Raw genomic sequence first — 25,434 nt, 5'->3', positions numbered from 1 at the left:
TACACTCACATGCACACACGCACTCACATGCACTTACACTCATGCACACACTCATGCACACACACACTCACATGCACACACTCACGCACTCACACGCACTCACACTCATGCACACACTCATGCACACATACACTCACATGCACACACGCACTCACACTCACACACACGCACTCACGCTCTCCCCTCTCCCCGCCCCGCGGCAGCGCGCTGCGCTATGGCGCCCCCTGGTGCGCCGCGCCCGCGCCGCTCCCCGCTCCCGGCTCTGCTCTCGGCTCTGCTCCCGGCTCCCGGCTCCCAGCTCCCAGCTCCCGGCTCCGCTCCCGGCTCCGCTCCCAGGTCCGCTCCCGGCTCCGCTCCCAGCTCCGCTCCCAGCTCCCGGCTCCCGGCTCCCAGCTCCCAGCTCCCCGCTCCCAGCTCCCGGCTCCACTCCCGGCTCCGCTCCCAGCTCCGCTCCCAGCTCCCGGCTCCCAGCTCCCGGCTCCGCTCCCGGCTCCGCTCCCGGCTCCGCTCCCGGCTCCCGGCTCCCGGCTCCCAGCTCCCCGCTCCCGGCTCCCAGCTCCCCGCTCCCGGCTCCGCTCCCGGCTCCGCTCCCAGCTCCGCTCCCGGCTCCCAGCTCCCAGCTCCACTCCCAGCTCCGCTCCCGGCTCCCAGCTCCCGGCTCCCAGCTCCGCTCCCGGCTCCGCTCCCAGCTCCGCTCCCGGCTCCCAGCTCCCAGCTCCACTCCCAGCTCCGCTCCCGGCTCCCAGCTCCCGGCTCCACTCCCAGCTCCGCTCCCGGCTCCCAGCTCCCAGCTCCACTCCCAGCTCCGCTCCCGGCTCCCAGCTCCCGGCTCCGCTCCCAGCTCCCAGCTCCCAGCTCCGCTCCCGGCTCCGCTCCCGGCTCCCAGCTCCCGGCTCCGCTCCCAGCTCCCGGCTCTGCTCCCAGCTCCCAGCTCCCAGCTCCCAGCTCCACTCCCGGCTCCGCTCCCAGCTCCCAGCTCCCAGCTCCCGGCTCCCAGCTCCCAGCTCCGCTCCCGGCTCCGCTCCCGGCTCCCAGCTCCCGGCTCCGCTCCCGGCTCCCAGCTCCCAGCTCCCGGCTCCGCTCCCGGCTCCCAGCTCCCAGCTCCCGGCTCCGCTCCCGGCTCCCAGCTCCCAGCTCCCAGCTCCCAGCTCCCGGCTCCGCTCCCGGATCCCAGCTCCCCGCTCCCAGCTCCGCTCCCGGCTCCCCGCTCCGCTCCCGGTTCCCCGCTCCCGGCTCCACTCCCGACACCCCGCGCCGCTCCCGGCTCCGCTCCCGGCTCCAGCAGCTCGGAGCAGGAGCAGACCGGGCCGGGCAGACGCGGCTTCTTGCCCCGCCAAGGACAGCCGCCAGCCACCGCGCTCAGCCCGCACGTTAGGGCGGCCCGCAAACACCCGGCGTGCGTCGCACCTACGCGCAGCCACAAGTGTGTCAGCAGTAACCACGCGCAGGAGGAAGCAGCGCCTCCGCAGCTATCTGAGTGGGCTTCGAGCTGCATCCGCAGCGATGCCGACGCGCCGCGGCACGGCGCCCGTCCCCAGGAGCCTGGGGTCTCCGCACACGCATTTCCACCGCAGGTCCGGGACCAGAGCGCAGCACTTATCAAGGGCAACCAAGGCCTGCAGAAACGGCGCTCGAGGGAATTCGGGCCAAAACTGGCCCGCTGGGGGTATATTGTGTTCAAGGGTCAATGCAACGAAAAGCAGAGGGGTAACTTACTTGTTCGATGTGCCGTGCAAATTGGTAAGCAATGTAAAGTTGTTTCTCACACTTCGTAAACTTGCCAGGACCTACAGTAAACAAAAACAGAGATTTTATATGACTGCACCTAAGGCTCTCGAAGTCTGTGTTAATGTGAGGCAACAGACTTCAAACTTACCTGTGCAAAAGGTGTGACGATCAGGTCGTCTCCATGTCTAGGGAAAAATGAAAAAATATATCCGTGTAATTCACTGCATTTTAAAAGACAACCGGCAATATTTTATTGCTGTACAGCACGTCTGTGTACTCGAGCATCCTGCGCTAAACACAGATATTACTACTGAGGCAGCCGCCTTTTGGTGAGTGTTTTGCCCTCGGTGGCGCTGGGCCTCCGCCCCGCGCAAGGCGCCGCGCGCCCTCCTCCTCCGCGCCGGGACGGCACGCCGCCCTTCGGAGCCGGGCAGCGGCGCTTCCCAGGCCGGCCTCCGCGGGCTGGAGGCAAACCCTGCCCCTGGAGCGCGCGCGGGCGGACACGAACATCTAGCTAGCTACGCCGAGCTTCATTCACCTGGGAAAAAGGGCGTTTTACGGAGGCGCGTCTCCCCGTGTAGCCTCGCCACCCCCAAAAAAGAGCTCTAACCCATGCAGTGTGTCTTTGTTTAACGCTGCATCACAGTTTGTTCCTGATGCCAAGGTCTCCTACTGTCAGGGTACGCTCCCAGACAAAAACCAACCCTGCCCGGAACAACTGTTCGGATTGGTAACACCAGGCAATAAAAGCCAGGAAACTCAAAGTTAAGGCAGTACACTCACACCGCGGTGGAAAAAAACATAACCGTCTGGGTAAAGGTCAGCTTTGAGTTTCCTGGCTTTTGTTGATTTGTGCCACAGTCTTTAATGTTGTTTAAACAGTGGGTTTTGTCTGTCCATTTTCATCATGTAAGAGCCTAAGTGCTGAGAAAAATACATCGCCATCGGTAGGAGAGGCTGTGTTTGGTCATACCGCACCTAGCACTCGCCTGTTTGCCTAACGAAGCAATCCAGCGCGGACGGGTGTATTTTTGTGGACCTGAGCGTGTAGCGTTAACAGGATTACTGCAGTACGGGGTTGCCGAGACCGTGGCCGGCAGGCGAAGCCACGGCCGGGAGGCGCTCGGCCCCCCGGGCCCTGCAGGGTGCTCCCGGCGGCTCGGCCGCGGGGCAGGCCCGGCTGTCCCGGCTTGGACGTCAGCGCTGCCGGGTCTTACGTTTTAATTCAAGTTGTCTCCGAGCTGATGGCTAAACTAGGTCAGGCGAATCCCAGTCCGCAAGCGCCCGCTCTCCTCAGCTGACTCCTGCCGGGGCCCCGACGGCTGCTCTACCCGGACGGGTCTGCGCGGCCGACGGCTGCGAGGTTGGGGGAAGCGTCGGAGAGCAGGAGCGGGGCCCCCGTACCGGCCGGCGAGCCCCGGCGGGAGAGCCGTGCCTGCCGCCCGCCCGGCTCTCCCACCCTCATCCATCCTCCTCCTCCAGCAGACAGTCGTGAACACGGGCAAATTGCTACAATGCACCGTTTACGTAAAATACCGCATTTGCATAATTTGGAGAGGTTACTTCGTCTCTGGTAAATATTTGCTAGGCGTTAACTACCGGGAGGGATGCGATCCGTCAGGGATCCTCGCAGCGGATCGTGCTGATATTCACGTTTCTGTTTCCTGACAAAATATGGCTTCCATAACGCTTAAACTCTTTTAGGAGCACTTTTTTTTAGCTTAACGGTCACTTTAAAATTTTAAACCTATGTCTGTTAAAAGCAAGGGCTGCGAATCCAGGACACCCATTTAAGCTTCAAGCTCTGGGTTGTACTGATCCTCTCAAGCTGAGCCATCTGTCTCGGTTTTCTGCCGTATTTCTCGCTCAGTTGTAGTGAACTCCACATGATGGAGAACATGATGGAGAAGAATATACTGTAAATATAGGTACGGTCACATTTCTATTGCTCAGGCTAACGGAGCGTTACCCGCTTAGGAAAAACCAGAGATATTAATGTTAATGGGGCTCTGAGACCATGCAGTGAGAGCGTAATGGAGAAAAGAAAGGCAGCGAAGCACCGAGTAAGCCCAGCGCTGGAAGAAGGTGGATCTGCCGCCTCCGGGGCTGCGCCGGGACGCGCGAGGCTGGCGGAGGGTCCGCACCGAGAGCGCGCAGCGGGCGCTTCGCCCTGCGGCGAGCTGGCGGCGAGTCACCGCACCACCAATTCGCACGAGAAGAACAAGCACCAACGGAAGGAAGATGCCAAAACGCTCTACTATTTCAGAACACGGATTTGAAAGCCCTTAGTAAACGACCGAGCAAAGGGGAATACTTCCAGGATGGGATGGGGAAAAGGAAGTCATGCCCTGGCAGAGGATGCAAGCGCCCGTCTCAGGCCCGCAGTCTGTGAAGCGCGAGCCCCCCCCGCAAGCCCCTTGGGCTCCTGGCAGGCCGCGGTAGGGTAGCGCGGCGTACTTACTGCTCGCTGGGAAGGGAGGAGTTCCTGGACATAGTCTTTGGTGACAGGTCATAGTCGCTGTCTGATCGGTAGAGGAACGACTCCCTGCGCTGGCTGTGGCCCGGGAAAGTCGTGTGCAACACGAGGCCCGACGAGGAGCTGGCCTGCGGGTCCAGCGGGCTGCGACCTGGGGACGGGCCATTTTCCACGTCGAAGCTGCGAACAAAACACACTGGGCGTCACGCAGGGCTGCCGACGCGTGCCGCAGGGCTCTCCCGACCGCACCGCGGGGACGGCTCTCGCGCCGGGCCCTCGGGTCTCGCTGGCGGGGACGGAGGGGGAGAGGGACGCGTCCTGCCGCTCGGCTCCATCCCCGCGGGGCCCGCAGGGAGGCTTCTGCTGCACGTGAGCAGGACTCTGCCTTAAGATAAAGCGTTTACCTTCGAGGCTTTTCGCCGACTGCGCCCGCTCCGGCTGCTCTGTACCACTTGCCCCCCGCTCACTTTTGCAGCCAAGTTTTGAGATCCTGCGAGCGCCTGGCAGCTCGGCCAGGGGGACACCCAGGGCTGAACACGTTGGCCTCCCTTTTGAGATACGTTTCGCATCGCAGCCATTATGCGTAATCAGCCCAGCAAATTTCAAACAGCTGGGCTGCAAAATGGAGAACTGTTTGAAGAAAAAAAAAAAAAAAACCCCAGCCTTCTGTCACCATTTCCATTATACACCCACTTTCTTATGGTTTCATAACTTGGCTGTTGCAACTCGTGGCTGAAGTCACCGCGGCCTCCTTCAGCAAGCGACACCCCTCGTAAACGCGGAGAACAGGCAGGTTGGCCTCCTTCGCCTGGGCATTTGGATCTCGTCTAGCTGATAGAAATACCAGATGTGCGACAACGCTCAAGCTAAGCCACACGAATTAAAGGTGCGCTCGGCATGCACGTTCTTGCCTTTGGACGGCTACCTGCTAAACCCAAATTGTTATCGCGGCATTGTCTTACACACGACGTGGTGTCTCACAGCTCGCGGGGGTGAGCTGCAATGAACAGCACTTTGTCGGGAAGCTTCCCCGCGCACAGGGGAATCGGACTGCAAAATCTATGTTTTGCATTCGTTTTCTGCGTGCGCTGAGGTTATTGTGGTGTCCTGCACTGCCTTAGATGAGTCCTCTGCATGGGTTTACCTGAACCACGTCTTGAAATCTGAAGACCCCAGTTGCTTCATTAGCAATGAAACAGGATTTAAAAATAAGGAACTTTATAAGCTGTGGCAGAGCATCTAGTTTCTCGCCTGCGCCGGGCATCCCTGCGCGGGGCGTCCCCACAGGAGCGGAGCCCTCGTGGCTGCGCGGGGCACCCCGGGTGCGGGGGGAGCAGCCCGCGCGCCGGTGCCAGCCGCGGGTGTAGACACGCACCAAGGGAGCGTGCTAGATCACCGCCCCAGGAGGGGCACCAAGCACCTGGCCGACAAAAAGAGCAAAAAGCTGGAAGGGTTGTAATAACGCACACAAGCTTGAAGAAAGAAAGGGAGCTTGTGCCCAGTTGCAAAACTTACAGGTATCAAAATATTCTCCCTCTCTAGCATGAGCACACGCATGTACACAGAGACTCCTGCCAACACAGACCAGCGACCTAGGACAGATCAGAAAGGGAAAGCAAACAAAAATACGGCAGAAGGGAGCCAGACGGAGACGGTCTCAGACAAAATCACTAATGTGAACATGCCATCGCTGAGCTTGACCTTGCACCATTGATACAGAGGCCAAGCAGAACCGAAGCCCGGTGAGACCCAGAGCAAGCAGTCCTGGCACAAGGGGCTCTGCCCTCCTCGGGAAGCGGCCAGACGTCCTGAAAGATTAAGACCTTCTACCTCCTGATGAGAAAACCTGAATAAAATCTAAATTTTACAGCTTAGCCTATCCACGGGTCTTCCGGTGTCCACGGGAAGAGTACTTACTGCATCGCTGAGGAGAAGCAGAGGAGCTGCTAGCAGGCATCAAACTCTCCGACCATTCAAAGCCTGGGCACCAGCTACAAGCTCGGTTTCATTTTCTGCAGAAGCATTTCAGCTCCTTGAACACCCAAACTAGCGCTGCTGTCCTGGAGGAGCACTGTGCTGGCTGCTGCTCCCAAGCGGTTATCTCGCAACACCGGAGGCGGTGCGGGGACTTCCCCTGCGGCGGCGGCAGCGGCAGTGAAACACAACTGCACGCCCTGAGGTGGCAGTTTGTGCCGCAAGCTGCTTTCTGGCACTCCGAATTTAATACACCAAGTACTTTATATTAACAGTGACCAACTGAATTAAGGAGCAACCGATCATTGCAATCAGTTGCAATGAGTACACTGCATGCTGGGGATTGCAAACTTTGCTTAAGTATTTGTATTTCGAACCTAAATATTTATTTATGGGGGGGGGGGGGGGAAGGGGGTGCAGATAATTATTTTTGATGTCTCCAGAAACTACTTACTGGGGTGGAGAAACACAAGACTAGGTCTCCTGACAGTTACTCTGTTCCTGACGGCTGCAGACAGAAGATAACTACTTTGCTCCTGTGCCATTTGGTCCTACGTATGGTTCCTCAAGGATCCAAACGTGCCTGAGAAGGGTCAACATAAGCAGCAGTGCAAAGATTTTTAGACTCCTGTGAAACCCAAACGCAGGGCGCTAGTATGATACAGCGTGCATCGAAGGGGATTCCTGCGTCTGCCATGCTTTATCACAGTGTTTACTTATCAGATTGCTCAAGCACATCTTGAAACTGGTAATGGCTCAATTAATATTCTTTTCTTTTATTCTTTATTATCTGTTCTTTTACGAATGACAGCTTGAGTACACTTTATTTCTGCCCACAAGATCAACAGAAGAAAATTAGCGCTGTAACTATGGCATCTACAAACAACTGCCGGCGGAGAATTAATCCATACCTATTCAGAGAATTATCTCTGATTACTCAAAACATTTTATTGCAAGACTTTAAAGTTTACTGACAAAAAACGCAAATATAGCAACGAGCTAAACCTGATCATTTAGCGGAGCAGGGCATCCTTTGGCTGTTTGCTGCGGCAGCTGCCGTCAGGGGACGGACGCCGCGCTCCCCTTCAAAGGCAGAGTTCACACGCGAGGCTTAAAAAGCGTGCAAGAGGCAAAGGGAGGGCGGCAGCGGGCAAAGCGGATGCAGAGAGGACTACAGAGCAGTAACGCAGCAAGTTTCCTAAGCAGGAAAGGATCCATCGAAGATCTAATTTTGCATGGCTTACTGTCATGTGGCTACCTTGAGAAGGTGGAAGGCGCTCAAATCCCTTTCCCTTTCCCCTTTCCAGTCCCCTTCGCTGCCCTTGCCCTCTTTTAACATTAAAAATGTTCTCTGCGAGCCCAGGCCTCTCGTGAGCCACTCCCACAGAAATTCCCACGCAAGCCCCGAGGGATTTTCCATCCCTTGGAAAGACTTGGAACAGTTTCCCAGCCGGAGGCGCAGGAACGAGTCACGGCTCTCTCTGACCTCAGCTGAGGGCGGAGGGATGTCACGCCTTGGCAAAGACGACTGAGCTCCCCAGGAAACAGTTTTCCTGCGCCACTCAACTTTTCCAGCTTGTGAAGCGGTTGTGGCTCATGCTAGGATGAGCCAGAGACATTCAGCTGCTTTTTGCAAGACCCTGAGAGAGAGAGAGGAGCTGAGAGCCCCGCTCGGCGCCCGCAGCCGTGCCGTGAGGTCCGTGCGTGCTGCAAGCCGGTGCAAGCGGGGACGCGCAAGCGGGGCTGCACACCGCCACCTGCTCCCCGCACCAGCACTAGTGACTGGGAAGCTGCAGCTAAGTAATCGCACCGTTAATCCAGCTGGAAAGGCATTTTTGTGTCTTTCTTTCCCCAAGTTTCGTTTTCAGCCAGGTCGGCCCCCTCATCTGGCTCACTACGCTGCCACGTGAGCGCTGGAGCAAGGAGGTGACACAGCTGCGGGGTCAGGGCGGGGAAAGGCCAGCCTTGCTCTTCGCAGAGCCGCCTGCATCGAGAGCTCCACGCGCTTCTTCAGCTCGTTCCCCGGTAGCCTGAGCAGATCTGTCCCTGCCACGGTCCTGCCTTTCTCCGCTGCCTGGCAAGACCACACGTTCCCATCCCCTTCCCCTTCCTTCGCTCAGATGCAGCGCTCAGGCAACCGTCTGCTGAGCTGTTAAGTCAACGCAAAATCACCAACAAAAGCACCAACGAAAAGTGCAGGCTCGTCAGGGGTTTGTGGTCCTCTCTGCGAAGAGTGGCTGTTCCTCCTCTTTGTTCTGTTTTGGGGGGGGAACAGGCCAACTCCCGGCTGTACAGCTGGTGGGCAAGGTGCTCCTCGGGACGGCCAGGACCCACCGGCAAGTCTCTGCTGGAGTGATTATTTCACAGCTACAGAAACTCAAACACCAGGAGCTATTTCCCCCAGACTGCCCGCCATCAGGAGAAGACGGCCTGATGCACGAAGAGCAAGAGCTTAGCCCCGGGTTTTCAGCTCGCCCCTGCTGTATCGGCTGCTCCTGGTCCATACCCTCGCCGACCTGCCGTTCCTTCCTGCCGCGAAAAACGCCTGCCAAGCAAGCACGTGCTGAGCATCGATAAGAACTGCAAGACTGAAAAGTTGCCCTCAAAGAGCTGCACTTTCCAACTAAGCACTTTCACTGGAAGTTAACCGCTGAGCTCCACTGCAAAAAGGTCACCGTTCCCGTTCGGTGCAGCTCCCCCTTCCAAATAGCCCACAGGGTGTGGGAGCTCTCGTCAAAGTTTTCAGAAGGGCGCAGCCTCAGTGTACGCGGAAAACAAAGTTGCACCTGTTTGCTTAGAAATAAGGAGGGCAAAGTAGTAGGCACTACTACAGTGGGCTAGAGGGAAAGAGCTACAATTGCTCTGCAGTTTATCGATGTTCAAGCCACAGCACTAGCAGCAAAGACATCCCATTTACGAAACGCTGTTGGCCTAAGAGTACCCCGGGAGCGGAGCAATGCAACGCGTTTTAGAGGTAAAAGTTAGTAAACGTTTGATCTGCGTTCTGCCATCACTGAAGACCCCAGAAGCCATCCCGGGAAACCGGGGCGAGCTCCCAGGCAGCGACGCGGCCGCGGTGAAGCAGCGTTTTGAACTCCGCGCCGGGCGGGAGGCCCGAGGCGGCGAGGGACACGCCGGGACGGGCCGCTCCCCTGCCTCCCGGCCCTCGCCTCCCTGCGGCCCGGCTCCTCTGGCTCCACGGCCTCGCTCCGGCCGCGCTTCCCGGCCGGCGACAGCCTCCGGCGGAAACGGCGCGCCTGCGGGCCGCCCGACGGCGCTCAGCCCCCCGGGGAGGAGCGTCGGGACGGGAGCGCTGACCCCAGGCAGCGGCCGCAAAGCAAAGCCCGGCAGCGCTTCGACAGAGTTAAGCTACATCCCGCTGCCGCCTCCGACGGAGCCGCCGAGGCCCTTTTCGTTTTTCAGGGCGGACTCGGGAGCCGGGTGAGCGGCGGGCCTCTCGCCGGTGTATCCTCCCCGAGCAGCGGCGGGAGCGCGGTAACCCTGCAGGCAGGCCGGCGGGCAAGCGCCGAGCCCGCGGGCGAAGGCAGGGCAGGCCCCCGCGCGGCGCCCGAAACGCGGCAGCTCATCCGTGCCCGGGCCGCAGGGCTGCGGCGCGCGGCCCCGGGCTTTTCCCTCCCGAGCTGGCCGAGAGTTAAAACCAACCTTCGTGCGGCCGACTTAACTCGCTCCGGTCAGGGGGAAGCTGGGGCAGGAGGAGGGGGGGGAGGCCGGCTTAGCCCCCCGGGACGAGGAGCGAGAGCCAGCAGCCGCGCGTCGTAACTGCGGAGGGAGAGTCGAGGAGGAAGCCGAGGGGACGGAGCGGGGAGGCCACCGCCGCCGCGCCGCCTTTGTCCCTCCTCGTTTCACGAAGTGAGGCAGGAGCGCGGCAAAGGGCAGAGCGCGCAGGGGGACGGCAGGTGGCAGGCGCCGGCCGCAGCTCGCGCCGCCCGGCCGCGACGCCGGCGCTCGCTGCAGAGCCGCCGCCGGCTCCCCCGCAGCGACCGGCCAGCTTCACGCGTCCCCCTGCCAAGCAGAGAGCGCTCCTAAGAGCCACCCTAAGACCACGGTTATCTCTGCAGCACCCCGTTGCCGCGGGGGAAAGTCGGCCAGCACCGCCGCGGGCTGGGGACCTGCCCTGCCGCTCCCCGTCCCCCGGCACGGCCGGGTCCTGCCGCCGCTGCGGGCCCCATCCCACCCGCGTCGGGGACCTGCCACCGCAGCCAGCAGCCGCCCCTTCCCGCGTGGCGGGCTCGGCGCTGCAGGAAACGCGCCGGCCTCGGTACGCGGCAGCGCAGAGGGGTGCCCTCGCCGGCTGAACCTGGTGCGTCCCGCACACATCCAGCGTGTCTGGCTTTCGAGCGCCTTGGTCTGCCTCGTAGAGCAGACCTTGGCACGCAACTTTTTGGTGGAGTAGCAAGAAGGAAGAGACAGCAGCAGAAACATGTTCTCTCTGAATTAGTACTGCCTGCCAACAGCCTTAGGATGTGATAAGATTTGGCTTAAAAAATTTTACAAAAGGACTGCTTCCATGATTTTGATGTAATTCAGAATCATTTGCATAGTCACTGCAAATCCTCTGGTCTCCACGAGAGATACCCAGCCGCTCTGTTTCTACATTTGTGACATATAATACAAAGACAGACAAAGGCAAGTCTACCAAACCAGGCAGGTATACGTATTTTTTGTTTCCATTACACAGTTACACTTTTGGTGTGCATGGCAGCACTGCTCCTACAGGCGGAGGAGTTGCCATCTGCTTTGGTTTCCCAGACCCGCTCCTGAGGCTGTTCTTGATCCTCCAACTATGGTACCATCTTCACTAGGGGATCAAATACGCTCCCGACATACAGGACTGCAGGCAGTTCTAGCAGACTCTGCGCATGATGGAGATCCTCTCGCAGTTACTAGACGCCTGTTTCTCACTGCGATATTCTAGCTGGATTTTAAAAACCATTAAGAATGAAAAACGGTGTTTCTTACATCCTCAGATCTTCACAAGCATGGCTGTTCCTCACTGCTATCTAATTCTGTGCACCTGTTTCCCATTAGCAGAAAAGCTTGCTGCTTTTTCTAAATGGTTTTTTATGTGTAAAGGACTGTGCTTAAAACCATTCTTCCAGCAACACGTAATAAAACAGTATCAAATGCACATACTGGGCACGTCTGAGCTGAACACCCCAGCACTAACGCAAATGCCCCAGCACAGGCACTCAGCTCCACAGACAGAAGGTAAAATCCTCATTTCGGTCACCTGCTGCAGGCACCAGCCTCTTCGCATCAACCAAGGAACCTCCGCTCCTAATCCAGCCCCAGCTAGAAGGTCTCTGCATGCGATACACAACAAACTGACTGGTACTGAGGACTTCAGCACCCCAAAAAATGAAAAGACATCATAGTTACTGAGCATCCTCGACACGGAGATACATGCAGGGCTTCCCCCTTCTATCTGCAATGAGACAGACCCTCCGCAACATTGCTTACTTGCAGAAAGCCACCGGTGTCGCTACGGCGCGGCGGAGCCAGAAGTCAGATGCCAAAGCAAAGCTCCCGATCGCCGCCCTGACCCGTCCCTCTCCTCCGCTCTGCCCTCTGCACCTTTTGACCTTCTTGGTCATGCCCCACCAAGGGGAACCTCTGGCTGCACCCAAGGGTCTCGGAACAGTGCAAATCCCTCCCTCAGACTTGTTCCTCATGTAGACTCCAAATTATTTTTACTTCCAAAGCCTAAACATTCATTCCTCTTGATATACGGGTGCCAGCCTCTTGTCAGTCCCTCCCCAGCACGGTATTTCATAACTGCCGAGCGTCGAAAATCCAGCAGCACTTGCTGCAGGACTCGTAATGTAAACTGTCATCTGCTGCAAAACACGCTATTAAGCCTCTATGTGTATTACAAAGCAAAAATATATGTTTACTTGCCTTTGTTATCTCTGAATATAGAAGTTTCCTTTTCCTACCAGCCTCTTGTTCACCAGGTCAATTGGAGGCAGCACAACCAGAGCCCCGCTACGCCCGGAGCCCGCCTGAGCCACTGCCCGCGGTGGGGCAGGAGCTCTGCTTGCCTTACGAGTAGCGACGGCTCTGGCTCCCAAGCCCTCATTCAAACACCCTGACCCGAGGGAGAGCCGAGAGCGCGGGAAGCCCCTCGGCAGCCCAGGACAGAAGTCCCGACGGGCGGGCAGAGGCCTCGCAGCTCCGCCAGCAGAAAACCTCCATCCAGCCATCAATTCAGCAGGAGCGCGGTTGGGTCTTCAAGTATTTTACTAAGTGCTTGCTGTTTAGTTTTTTAAAGACCTATTCGCTACGAAGAACCAAGAACCTGCTTGTTCAATATCTAATACAATTACTGTCTAAAACTCTCAGCCTTTTACACATCAGATACTTGAGCTGTTACTTCACCTCATCCCCAGTCGTTCATCAGCACTAGTTAAACTTAATAAGCTGGAAAGCGGCTTGCAAAAATTGCTTTCCTTGCTCCCTGCCAGGAGGAAGGCACCCCGCACCAGGGGGTTTGCAGCCGCGTGTCGCGTCGGAACGGCAGCCGGGGATACAGGCACAAAAGGACAGAAGCAAGGTAAAAGTGGGCTGGGATTTTCTTCTGGTGGGGGGGCTTCCAAGAAATCTAACCCTTTTCGTGTTTTCTGCCGATAAGCAGCTTGAAAACGTTATCCTGTAACAAGCTAACATCATGTGGTTGTTTAAGTCCCCCAAAGAAGAAATCCTGAATTCTGTAAACCAGTTGTTGTTTTTCTGAATGCACATCCTTGGCTATTTTATCATCTTACTATGGTTTTACTGTGATTAATCTCTGGAAAATACAGGCACAGTCAAATACAGCAGACTTCCTCCCCATTTTCACTACCAGAGCTTTTAAATGCCTGTCGGGGGGAGAGGCGGGGGGAGACACAGCTCCTAGCACAGGCAGCACTTCCACTTCCCAAGCGATTTTCTTTCTCCTTCTGAAGATATTCTAAATAGCAAACCAGGGAGTAGCTGGTCTTTCCCCCCACTGCTGCTCCCCAAAAGAAGGCATTAAAAGCCAGAAAAAGCCTGAGGCCCCTTGCTGCTGTGGAGCGCTTGTCCGACTTGCCCAGCGCTATAGACCGTACTGAGGTTCCCTCCAAGATACAGCCTCTAAACCGATTTTGCCAGTGATCTCTAGACAAATGTGTCCACAGCACATGTCAGAGAAAAAGCAGAAAACAGTCCAACCTATTGCATGCTATATTCAACATACGCGCTCACTTCTGGAGCAGCTTTGGAAGCTCCAAAGCATATAGTTTGCTGAGCCGAGCTAACGGGCACCGGACTGCCGGAGCTGCTGGGTGGTGGTGGCCCCTCCCCGAGACCTCCTGGGATCGCCCCGAGAAGACAATCTCAAGCTTTTTCCGTCTGCTGCAGTAAGCGCACGGGTTTGCTCGTGGCCCGGGTTGCGGGCGGCACGCAAACAGCACGATGCTCCTGCCTGGCCTCCGAGGAGACAACTGCTGGATTTCAGCACGACCTCTCTGCAAAACGTTACTGCTCCTGCACGCGGATGTCTGCATTCATGTTCCCGGGCAGTATTTATCCCCGTCTCTGCTGACTGTTACGGTCTGTTCAGCATCATTTGAGCTTTTACAGATACATGCAAGCGCAGTAACATTTTACAGACTCTCCTTCCCAACAGGCAAGACAGGGGTGCTGCTTTGCGTGAGGGCGGCTGCGCCTGAGCGCCGGCTCTTCCCAAAACCCCTCCTACCCTGAGACGCTTTCGGCAAGCGCGTGCAGCGGCAGGTCTCACTGCTGCCTCCCAGCAAGCGGGTGCATGGGGTCCGCCTTCGCCTTTTCCCCACCAGCAGATTAGCAGTAACGAAAGGGGAATTACAATCATAGACTGCATCTTTTATGAATGCATCTTAAAGTATCTCATCTGCCTACTGAGCACTACGCCGCTTAACAGTCTTCCCAAAGCATACAGCGTATTAACGGCCAAGGCCAGAAAACGAGGCCAAGCCTCAAGGAGCAAACGGCCCCTGCTTCCAGCGGGCAGCAAAGCGTTCCCGTATCCGTGCGTAACCGGATCATCACGACGCCGCCGGCCAGAAGCGCAGCTTATTTCACCCTGACCTTGCGAAGCGGGACGCCCGGCCCGGCTCCGGCGGACTCGGCCGTTCGGACGCGCGAGCCAGCTGCCAGCGCGGCCGCCGGCGCCGCCCCAGCTCGGCCGCCTCTCACAGCCCGCACCGAGGCATCACACGCAAATCAAGTAGCTGTCAAACAGATCGGAGACAGGAATAAAATGCCAGTAATTTCCAGCAGTCCCAGAGACCACAGATTTTTCCATTCTACCCGGCTAATCCGAACCGGAAGGCAAGCCGGCCTCTGCGTCACTAGAGTCGCGCGTTTTCTGCGCTGATGTTTTACACTACTCTCGGCCCATCTACAAGCAAGTGGAGTCAGGGCCAGCCGCGACTGTGGGGAACGTCGCTGCACTGAAAACTGCACCAAGCCATTTCATCTGATTCGTAAAGTCGTTATTTGAGCGGGTTATTGGATTCATTTCCATAATTTGTATCCACGTTCCCTGCGAGCAAAAGGACAACAAAACCTGCCCGCAATTGTATTCAGATTATTAAATCCTTTGGATGGTCCCCGCTCCCCAAAATATTTAAGCCGGTCCAGGTTATTAATGAAATAATATAATAATTAAAATTAATTATTAACGAAATTATATGAAATGAATGAACTTATTAATGAAATAATTAATTTTGCGGAAATAAGGTATTTCTCAGCAACGTTTTACTTGCTTCAGCTCTTCATCGGTTGCATCAGCAGGGAGACGCACCGGGCCTTATACTGACGTGGCCTCAAGGGCGGGTTTCTTGCTGATCGTCTCAGGCCCAGCAGAAGCTGTAACGCAAAAGCAGCCTCATCGGAATCGAGAGCATCTGCCAAGCGGCGCTATTTGAGGCGAAAACCATTCAGGACGGGCAAATCCGGCGCTTTGGCAGAGAGCAGCACGCTGACCCGCGGCAGGTGACTCGGCGGGCGGACGGAGCAGGCTGCTGAAAGGGCAACCCGCCTTACCGGCCCGCCGCAGCGACCCGTCCTGCCCGCCCGCCGCCAGTACCAGAGCCGCACTGGAATATTTGTTGCAACTACTTCCGCGGCGCTCACGGTCGTTGCCCTTCCGCTCCGGCGAGGCAAACGCAGAGAACTGGCTCGGGGACGTGTCGCCGAGCTCCAGCCGGTGGCCCGGCCGCAGGGGCGGCGCGCTCCTCCCCGCTCGCTCGGCCGCGCTGGCGCCCCGGGCGCCGTCGAGGGCGGCTAGAGGAGCGCAGCCTGGCCGGCCCCTAACACGCGCGCGCAGGGGCCACAACCAGAAGGGAGCCGAGGTGTCCACGCTCGAGGACGCTGCTGGCCCCAGAACAAGTAGATATAAATCGGACACAAATAAATATAGGCTTAGATATAAATCGGACACAAATAAATATAGGCTGGAAATCAGAAGGACATTTCTTACCGTGAGAGCGGGCGGATTATTGAACGGCTTTCCTGTAGGAGTCGGGGGGGAAACACCAGCTTGATATCATTACTGATGGCATTAATAACGCAAGCGACTGCACGTTACGGAGGGGATTCATAACATAACTGACTACACCGCTCCCTCGGCCACCAGCACTGCTACCGTAGCTCTAGAGAAATGCCGTGTTTGCACGTGTGCGTGCGCACAGACAGCAAATAGAAAGTGTGCCATCTACTAGCACATACAAATAAAGGTTTACCAAAAAGGATGGCAAGGCGCAGAGGACGCCGCGACTCGGGGCGCTTCCCAGCGCGACCAGCTCAGCGCGGGGCGGCTGCAGGCCCCGGCACAGGCTCCACCAGCCTTCGGGCCCGCTCCCTTCTTTCTTATGCTCTTTGAAAACAAAAGGGGAAAAGAGATGAATTTACAAACAGGACTTTCATTTTCTGCTATTAAATCATGTCCTCTAAAATTAACCTTAATAACGCAGGACCGGCAAACAAGACCTGAGCTGCAGAAGGAAAGCCTAACGCACGAAGAGAGGCACGGCACGGTGGGCAGGGAGAGCAAAATCTTTCCTAGGAATGATCATGGGCTAAAAAAACAGGCAGGGCAAAAGTTTTGCTGTGTGTCGTACGTGGTTTGTGCCAGATGGTGAACTCGTACCGTGAAAATGAGGCCCAGAGTCTTCTAGGTGCGGCCGTGCTCAGGATGCTGGGCTTCGAGGCCTGTCTGCTACTGATCTCAAAACCCCTTGCAAAGGGGGCAAACATGATTATCTATTACATATTACATCTGTTCTTTGGATTTGTTTAACCTCAAATCTTAACAGCTAATACTAAATGATGATGAACTCTTTTCTTCCTCCCCTTCCAGAGAGCCTGAAGTCCTCCTGGTGCTTCCTCTTGATCTTGGTCCCTTCCTCTCCACCCATTTCACCACTAAACCTACCTGCACCTTCATCAGTTCTCGCTGTGACTTGTCACAGCCTTCCTCTCCAGCATTCCTTTTCCGTCCAAAACAAGTCTTCTGAAAACGCTGCCTGTGTGCATCCAGGTCGGCCTCTCCGGGAGTCCTTTTGCCGGCCAGACTGAAGGAGCTCTCCTCCCCATTTTATCGCTCTCATCACAACAGTGATGAGACCGAGAACAAATCTCGGTTCTCAGCTCTTCCTGCTCCTGGCTCCCACTGCTCATCTGAAACTCCCAGCTATCTACCTTCTGTACATTCCCTTTCACAACCATCCTGTGACTCCTCTAGAGCATGTTTATGCTTGCAACAGTCTTCATGTTCTCATTGCCAAATTATCTCCTCGCTCAAGTCCTACCCCAAATCACAATCCTTCCGTAAAGCCCTTCAAAAAAGCTTCTGCCAGACTCCTACACTGCCTCCACTCCTAACAACCCGTCATTAGACGCAACTGCATCTGAACCGTCTTCTCTGTGCTACGTTTTTAAAAACCTCTTGGGAAAGGATTATTTCTCTGATGTGAATGTCGATAGCGCACTGTTGGCACCCAAAATATCATTTAATAACACTGTTATTTTCTCAAGACCTGCGAATCCTCTCAAGACCTGCTTCAGGGCTCATTTTGATCTTACTTAATTAGTGATCTCTTAGAAGCTCTATTTCATGTTGCAAATCACTTGATGGAATCACTATTTTGGAGTCACTTACTACAAATCATGACGCCAAACTGTTCAGAAGAAATAAAGATGTGGGAGCACAGAGCAAAACACATTCCAGTTCCAAACTATGAATATGTTAAATGCAGCTATCAGTCACCAAGTCCAGTAGTAGCAAACAATGCAGAAATACAGCCATAAACACTTGGAGATTAGAAAAAATATTAGTAGAGTATTTGCTACAATTGATTACAATTTAATAGTGCAGTAGGTGAAGCATTCAGTGTGAATAAGCATAAACGTGTAGGCATGACACAAAATCATTATATCCGATTGCATCTTAAGATTCAAGTCATCATAATAAAAGCTTCATTCTCGAGCTAATAGAATTTAGATATTTCGAGTATTTCATTGTATTTATAAAGGTTTGTACTGAGATAACGAGGAAAGAGTTGGTAGGGGTAATCAAAGTCCAAAACGGGCCCACTTTAAAAAACTGAGAAATTGTGCAAGAACACTGAATGTTGGAAAACCAGAAGGCGGTAAGCACAGATGAATTATTTCAAGAGAGGAAAAGGGACATTTGATTCCACGGAGGACACGGGGCACGCGGCAGCCGGAGCCAGCCCCGCTGTGCCCGCTGGCCCTTCCCGCAAGGGGCACAACCCGACCCTGTTTGCCAGACACCAGTTTGCAGATCGATAAGGACATCAGCGCAGACAGCAGCGTTATTCCCGTTATTCCTGTGGCTCAGCGGGGTACGGAAGAATTTAACCCTTCATCTAGTGGCAGAAAATCTGCATGTGCTACGTCTCAGGTAGCCAAATATTCTAAATTAGATGGATAGATTAAAATTAGCCTGTTTAAACTTAGCATTAAACCGCAGCAGGGGATGGGCAGAGATTTCCGAAGGCACACTTTGCTCCACCTCGGCTCTGAATTCCCCCTTCCCGAGCGGCCGGTGTGGGCAGCCCCCCGGCAGCCCCTCCTGCGGGGCACCCGTGCTGGGGAGGGCAAGCCCAGAGTCCAGCTGGCGCTGCTGAAACTTTCCTCCCCGCTTTCCGTGCTTTTGTTGAACTCCAGCTGCAGTCAGGCTCATGCGTTCTTTCAAATAAGACATGTGCCAGCTCTGAGCTTTCAGGTTAGAAAACCTTTCTGAAATGCGTTTATGTACTTGAAATTGGATGATGTCCAAGAAACCAATCAGTCATGGGACTAGCAGGACTGTGTGCTATCTGTCTGCCAGCCTCGGGGAGTGTCTGGAAAAGATCAAGATTACAGGGAGAGGGGAGGAGAAAAATAACGGGTATTCCCTTTCCACCAGTCAGTCAGAATAAAATGTGACATGCTATATTAATAACCAAGCGTCACCCAGCAAAACATCTGACCAAGGGGAACATAAAATACCACGCAGATATCACGGACCTGACGGCCAGTCATGTGAAGAGCAAACAAGATAGCTGGGTGGTACGAGATGCAATCAGAGAAGAAACCCTAACATTAAGGTGGCCAAGCCCTTTTGTTCTTAGCAGAGCCAGCCTTTCACAGAGTTTGTGACTGTCACCTTCTGCTACGGTGCTACTTTAAACGTCCAAGGGAGACTGCTCTGTTCAGCATAAGCTGTCAAACAGAGCAGAGAAGAAAACAGTATGTGCCATACTGAGAAGCCACATAAAAGTGTCACCCTACTTAAGAGCAAAGGTTTATTACTGGCGTTTGGTAGGAACACATCTTATTTTTTATGGCCTCAATGTTCTTCCAAAAGGTGTTTCGGGTTTTTAGTTTACTACAGTAAGACATGCTCTCTACGACTCAATCTAACAACGCAAACCTTTTTTGGTGCCGTTAACTAGCCACAGCCTGAAATCATTACAATTCTGTCTACACTCGTATTTGTGGGCTCCAACAGTCTCAATAAGCGAGGGCTGAGCTGCCCTAAGCCGCAGTCCACCGAGGGCCGCTCCGTGCGGGTGCACCAGCGCGCACCTCCTGCGGCTCGCGGCAGGCTGCTGGCACAAGGCGGCAGCACGAAGCAAACGCCACGGAAAACTAGCTGCATTTAAGCCACTGTCTTCTCCTGGACGATCACCCAGGGAAGGCAAGTTTCCTTTTCTGCCAGATAATCATAGAAACCTCTCTTTTTGATGCTGTCAATAGGATATATCCCAATGGATCTCCTTCCCTTGGTGCCTCTTCCACACCCTGTCCCTAGTGCACTAAGAAACATACAGCGTTGGGCAGCTGCAGACACCCAATAAAGCTCGGCAGGACCAAGGGATGCAGCAGGACCTGCTCCTCCGCGCTGGCTCTGCAGGCTTGGGGGTGCGAGCGAGCCGGCCGTGCTGCATTAACAGCTCGCCAGGTCTCACCCGCGCGGCAGGAGCAACAGGAGGCAAGGGCTAACGGAGCAAATTCCTCCGTGGGAGGTTAGGCTAAAACCTCCTTGGCCCCTCCAAGAGATGAAGGGTTGGCCTAACTCCTAAATTATACTGACGACCCATGGAAGGAGATGGCTTCTCAAGCAAATTTGTAACATAACGAATGTGTGTGAGCATAACTGAGCTGCTTGTTGACTGTCAGTATTTAAGAGATTAGTTGATAAACCAGAGTAATTTGTCACAGAAATAACACATTAGCAATGCTCCTTCCTGGCCTCTTGTAGCAGTTCCACAAGCATCTGAATAGCCATTTCTGCACTTGAACTTCTTTCCAGCACAAAGAAGGTTCAATAATAGCATTCAAGTATAGAGGAGTCGGACTGGCTGCACTCAGTCTTCATAAGAGTACGAAATTCTTGCTGCAGTCTACGAAAGAAAAATCACTTAGCACTAATAAGGTCTTTTTTTTAGCCACTGATTAAATAGATATTCACAAGATAGAGCACAAATGGCCTTGATGGAACCATTGCAACCTATTACATAAATCCTCATGCCCATGAGAGCTTTTCCCTTTTTTTTTTTAGTAACAGAAGAGAAAATGCAGCCATGTAAAGGATATTAAATTGCATAAAAATGTGTGACTGGTTAAGTTCCTGACTTAAGCAAAGAGATTCCGCGTTAGGGCTGGAAAGGCCGGCTGCCGCTCTGGCCCAGCCGAGCGCATGCGGAGCCAGCGTGGCTCCGCTCCCAGCACCAGCGAGCCCTGGTGCCCGGTGCCCAGCTCTGGGGCCGCAGAAGCACACCTCTCCTGAAGGAAAGCATTCACTTAGAGAAGCCCAGGACTGCTTGCAAGGTAAGCAAAGCGTTATGGGAGGGGGCTGGGTACATTTAGAAACTCTACCACATGTTCTATAAACGCTCTTCCTCCGCTGGCATCCTGGTAGCGCTCAGCGTCGTCCACGGAAGCGCTGAGCAACGTGGCTGACGCACGTCACGCCTCCCTCGCCTGCTGCAAGGTACCATCAGACTCTAGTCCTGCCCTCAGGCCCTGGAGACAAAGACCTGAACCCAGTGGGCATCAGCGCCAGACCTGGGATCCAAGGACGAGGCGAATTCCTTGTGATTTGGTCCCTTACGGCCAGCGTGGAATTTTTTGCGTGTACGCAGAAGCCCCTGCAGGTACCAGCAGCTTAAGCTAGGTTTCAAGATTATGTTAGCGTACGAGTTTTGTCATTTGGTACAAAGCACGCTATTTACACTTTCACATACTGTTATACATGTCAAATCTGATTGAAGGTAATAGTTTTGCTATAACTTGGGCAATTTTCTGGGTTTCCTCTTGGGAATAGATTTACTGTCAGAATCTATTTCTTAACACATTTAATCTGAAATAAGTATATAACATTGCATGAGTAATCAGCTGACCTCATTTGCTGGACTTGTTCTACTGGTGCTAACACTGGCCTGGGAAACCAGCAACAAGTATGGAGTTTAAATAAAATATTTTTTAAAACATAGTATAATTTTATTACAGTAAAGCAAAGAGGGTCTGCTTGTTCTTCTAGACGCTCCTCCAAACAATTTACCATCTTTATAGATGGAAAGAAAAATGTAGGCAGCCTTTTAGGTGAAACTAGGACATTCAGTGTATATCCACTTCAAACAGTCGGCTATTACTTCAGCTAATATTTATTCTCCAGATTTTCAAGAATGCCTCTTTGTGCGTTCTGCGTGGCTAGATACAGATAGAGCATCTCCTTTGCTCCCGCTTTCCTCCAGTAAATCTCTGCTCTTGTAAGCATCTCTAACTGTAAATACATGAAATCAAGCTGCAGCTGGGGACAGACTCAATCTCCCTGGCACGACTGTATCACACGATACTAGAAGCTGGATGGTCCTACCAGTATGGTCTTTAAGGACTTGATGATTTGGCCCAGCCCCAGGACTCAAACTAGTAGTTAATATCCTCAGGGAGACAGCATTGAGAAGTGCATTGATCTCTAGAGACCTGTAACGTCAGGAGGAGACAACGTGCAGTGAAGAAATTGCTAAGCCGGCCTGTCTTTCCTTTCCTAGAAACCAGAGCTCTGCAGCCAGGTGGCCCTATGGGAGACAGCGAGGCATGGGCCAGGGCAACCTGGTGACTGGAGGGGCAAGCGCAATGCTCCCAGGCCTGCCTTGCTCCTTGCAAGAGGGTGGCTAGTTTATGCCTGCTAGGAGTGGTGGGAGGAGTCCTTCTAAAAAGCCATGCAGTCTGTACAAGTCCACATCATGGTTTTTCACAGCTAGAGAGGACACAGTTTCCAGCCTCTTTGGTTCACTCTCCCAAGATACGCCATCAAGGCAGCCTGTATTCCCCTCATTTATTGGCCATTGAGGTAGACAACGTGCAAAATTAATCCACTTTTTTCTGCTCCTCAGCATCACAGACAAGGGTTAACAAGAAAAATGTCGTTAGAAGACAGGCTCTTAGTCACAAAACTGGACACAGACCACAAGTAAGAAAGAACAGTCCTGACATTAAGTTTAACCTCTCTGGTTGCTTTGCCTCTCTTAGCTCTGCTCCACAAGGCACAATTCAGCCAGTAAAACTAGGAATTTATTTCAGTAGCGTCAGCCTAAAACTCATTCTCTTCTTCGTGATGTCATCCAGCTCAGAGGTGTCATACTTGCGTGGATGATAAGCCACTTCTCTTCGGGAAGTGCTTTGAGACTCCTGGACTCACCCTGAGCCATGGATCTCGTGGCTGGACCCAGAGCCAGTGAATTGGGTAAGGGATCTGTAGCTGCGATAACTCTTGAAGACCAAGAGCTGGGAAGAGTGACCAGGGACCACTGCGCACCAGGACTGGGACAGACTGCCGCACCTCAATGGGAAGTTCACCTCACCCAGTATTTGAGGCGTTCTGATCCAAGCTGAATAAAAAAATTTGATTTAGCGCTTTCCAGGTGCCTTGCTAACTTGCACTTTCTATAGTTTTTGAAGCACTCAAGCTCTGCTGAGTTTTGCCATAAAATTTTAAGGAATCAATTACAAATAGAAAGACAGAACTTTTTTTTCTCTTTCAAAGTAGAGACTATGTCTAAGTGATATTTATCTAACTTAAAGAAAACAAAAAGAGTTGAGCTTCTCAGGAGTAAGCAGTTCAGAGCTGTACAGATACAAACTGAAATTTCACAGATTGGTATTTCACTGTTTTCAAACTTGCATCCAGTCTTCTGTTTAAGGTTAAAGAGGAATTACTTTCTACCTGCCACCAGCAAACAGTAGCATGCTACCATACCAGCGTGGCTAAGGGGAATTAGTGTGCCCAGATGCACATGCTCTAGGGTAATAAGGTGGAAAGCGGTGGCCACCTGTGAGACAGCTGGAGCTCAAAGGCAGGGAAACGGCTTGCCTGTTCAGCAGGCGCGTTGGGTCATGCAAGGAGAGGGCAGGCTCCCAGGGATTTATTTCTCTTTGATTAATCATTTTATTATATGTTTACATGAATATTGCAAACATCTGACAAATATTAGGCAGCCGCTGAAGAGACAGCAGCCTTTTCTAATTAACAGAAAGGTGCATTATGTCTCCTGCCTTCGTGCAGTGAAAGGGGAATTTAGGGGCCGAGTTTTGCAGGTTCGCTGACTCAGCACCCTATCGGCACCCAGCAGACTGCTGCCTCTGGCTTTCCGTTGCGCTTGTGGCAAGGTATGACAGGTTTGATTCTTTGTCTTTTTTAATCCACAGCCTTTGAAAGGCAGATCACTGTAAGCAATATTCAGTATCAAATACACCAGCTCTATAGGCAAACTGTTTCATGCTCCATCTTGTCTCTGGCCACATCCTGCCAAAATGCCTCAGCCCTGCTCCTTCAGGTGACACACTTGCCAATAAAGCGTTGGTTGGGAAGGTCACCCGTCTACGCACACCAAGACGTACCTGCTGGAGCTGTGCTGTGGCTCAGCTCACAGTGCGATCTGAGCCAGCGACAAACATGAAAGCACCTTTCATTCTCACAGGTGCCGACACAAACATCGACTGCTTTGAGGCTTTTTTTTCTTCTCAACGCCAGGCTGAGGCAAAAAATTTGAGATGCTGCGGCAGCTTTCCATGAATGAGCCTGTCATCTGCCTACAAATAAACTAGCACACCTTAACATCTCCAGTGGGCAGAAACATTGGGAGGTATATGGAGAACAGTACAGGGATTGAGATCTTATGACTGTGACAACGTATCCTGTGCGTAAGACATGTGACAGTACTGAGACAATTTTCCTGGTGATTGATAGCAACAAGTGAAGCATAAGGATTCAGGTTTAGAAACATGGCAGGGAATCAAAATCTACTTGGGTAACATTCTGATGTTTTAGCTTCTTTTCACCTAAAGACACTGCTAACAGGCTCTAGCCGACATGATCAACAAGAAGCCAGGTACAGTGTAGAGATATGTCCTGTTTTAGTAGATGGCACAAACTTCCTCTTGTCCAAAAGCTAGTAAGGTAGCCGTTTTGTAGATGTTTGCCAAATATTCCAGATATGTTCCGAAAGAATGTCACTAGAGATGGATTTCAAATTCCTTGGTGCTGAGGCCTGCAGAGTATCCGTAGGCATTTTTTGGAGTTTCTTTCGGGGCAATCCAGAAGGGCTCAGCAGCCCCTCTGAGCTCTGAGGTCACCAGGTGAGGTGGCCCAGGCAGAGGTGAGAAGAGCAGACCCACCACTAATAGTGAATGATTAGTCAGAAAAAAATTATCTGAAATTTTGCTTCTGAATATGTTTTTCTTAGGGATTTCCTCTGCTGGTGTAACTCATGCCCTGACACCTGAGGCACTGCAGAACTGTGTCCTGGAAGGGGCAAGGGTGACCCACCTTTGCATGGTCTCCAGAAATTCCATGTAGGTATATGCAGGTATACGATTAAGGAGCCATTTGGAAGGGTAACCAGGCGGACACCATCCCCAGGATACACCTGGGAACACCTAGGTACGGTAACACAGCACTGATACTTTGGTAGATGGAGACCATGAGAAGGTGAACTTCTAGAATAGGTATGGAGCCCCTCCACAGTTCCTGGAGATGCAGAACATGAATACAAGTATTGCACATATCTAGCAAAGAAACTGTGGAAACGGGGTGCAAGTTGGTGTAAAAGAGCAAGATAAAGCAGTCTGAATGTGCTGCTAGAAAGGGGTGCACCCGAAGAGAACTGGAGGCTGAGAAAGCTGGCACCGCAGAGCATCCCCAGGAGCTCCAGTCTTGGTGACACCCGAGGCCAGAGGCAGCACTGAACTCTCAGCGCCACGCTGCCCCCAAGCTCTTGCAATACCTTGTTTGGGTCATGGACCTCAGAGACTGCCTTAACGGCTGACCTCCTTTTTCAGGAAGAAGTTCTTGCCAACAACCTGCCTCTCACTTTTGCAGAGTACTGGTGCTGCTTTTTCTTGGAGGAACTCATATGAACTAGCACTTGGCAAAGAAAGACTGTTTATGAAAACAAATACAAATCGGGGGAGTACTTGGGTGGCAGCACACATTCCCTAAAAGCTCACGGATCTGCTCATCAACTGGGGGAAGCCAGAAATTAGGAGGTGATGAGGACAAATCCTTAAACAGTTATAAATCCGTTCCTTCTCCCTCCGAAGAAACAAGGAGCTGTGACTCCTAGATGGAATTTTCCCTCCTACTAGTTTCTCTCCAAGACTGGATGATTCTACCTCAAATGTTTGTTTATAAATATATCGAACTACTGAATGATAAATAG

General features: G+C 53.4%; 1 protein-coding gene across 7 annotated transcripts in view; it reads right to left on the bottom strand.

Moving 5' to 3' along the window:
* PDE4B (phosphodiesterase 4B) overlaps positions 1-25,434 on the bottom strand; it is a 228,525-nt gene that overhangs the window by 57,636 nt on the left and 145,455 nt on the right. For 5 of the 7 annotated variants that reach the window (XM_068953466.1, XM_068953467.1, XM_068953469.1 and 2 more), the window contains 3 exons: positions 4,190-4,384; positions 1,877-1,913; positions 1,717-1,787 (listed from right to left, as the gene is read on the bottom strand). In XM_068953466.1, the coding sequence (XP_068809567.1) occupies positions 1,717-1,787; positions 1,877-1,913; positions 4,190-4,384 (303 nt within the window). Of the gene's footprint in view, positions 1-1,716; positions 1,788-1,876; positions 1,914-4,189; positions 4,385-4,608; positions 4,764-6,121; positions 6,281-25,434 lie in introns of those variants that run through there. The other 2 variants (XM_068953472.1, XM_068953473.1) reach the window with 2 other exon arrangements.

This window comes from Struthio camelus, chromosome 8 (assembly GCF_040807025.1).
Source record: "Struthio camelus isolate bStrCam1 chromosome 8, bStrCam1.hap1, whole genome shotgun sequence".
NCBI classification, from domain to species: Eukaryota; Metazoa; Chordata; class Aves; order Struthioniformes; family Struthionidae; genus Struthio; species Struthio camelus.
Note: the sequence above shows the minus strand (reverse complement) of the source record. Positions and strands in the feature narration are given on the sequence as shown.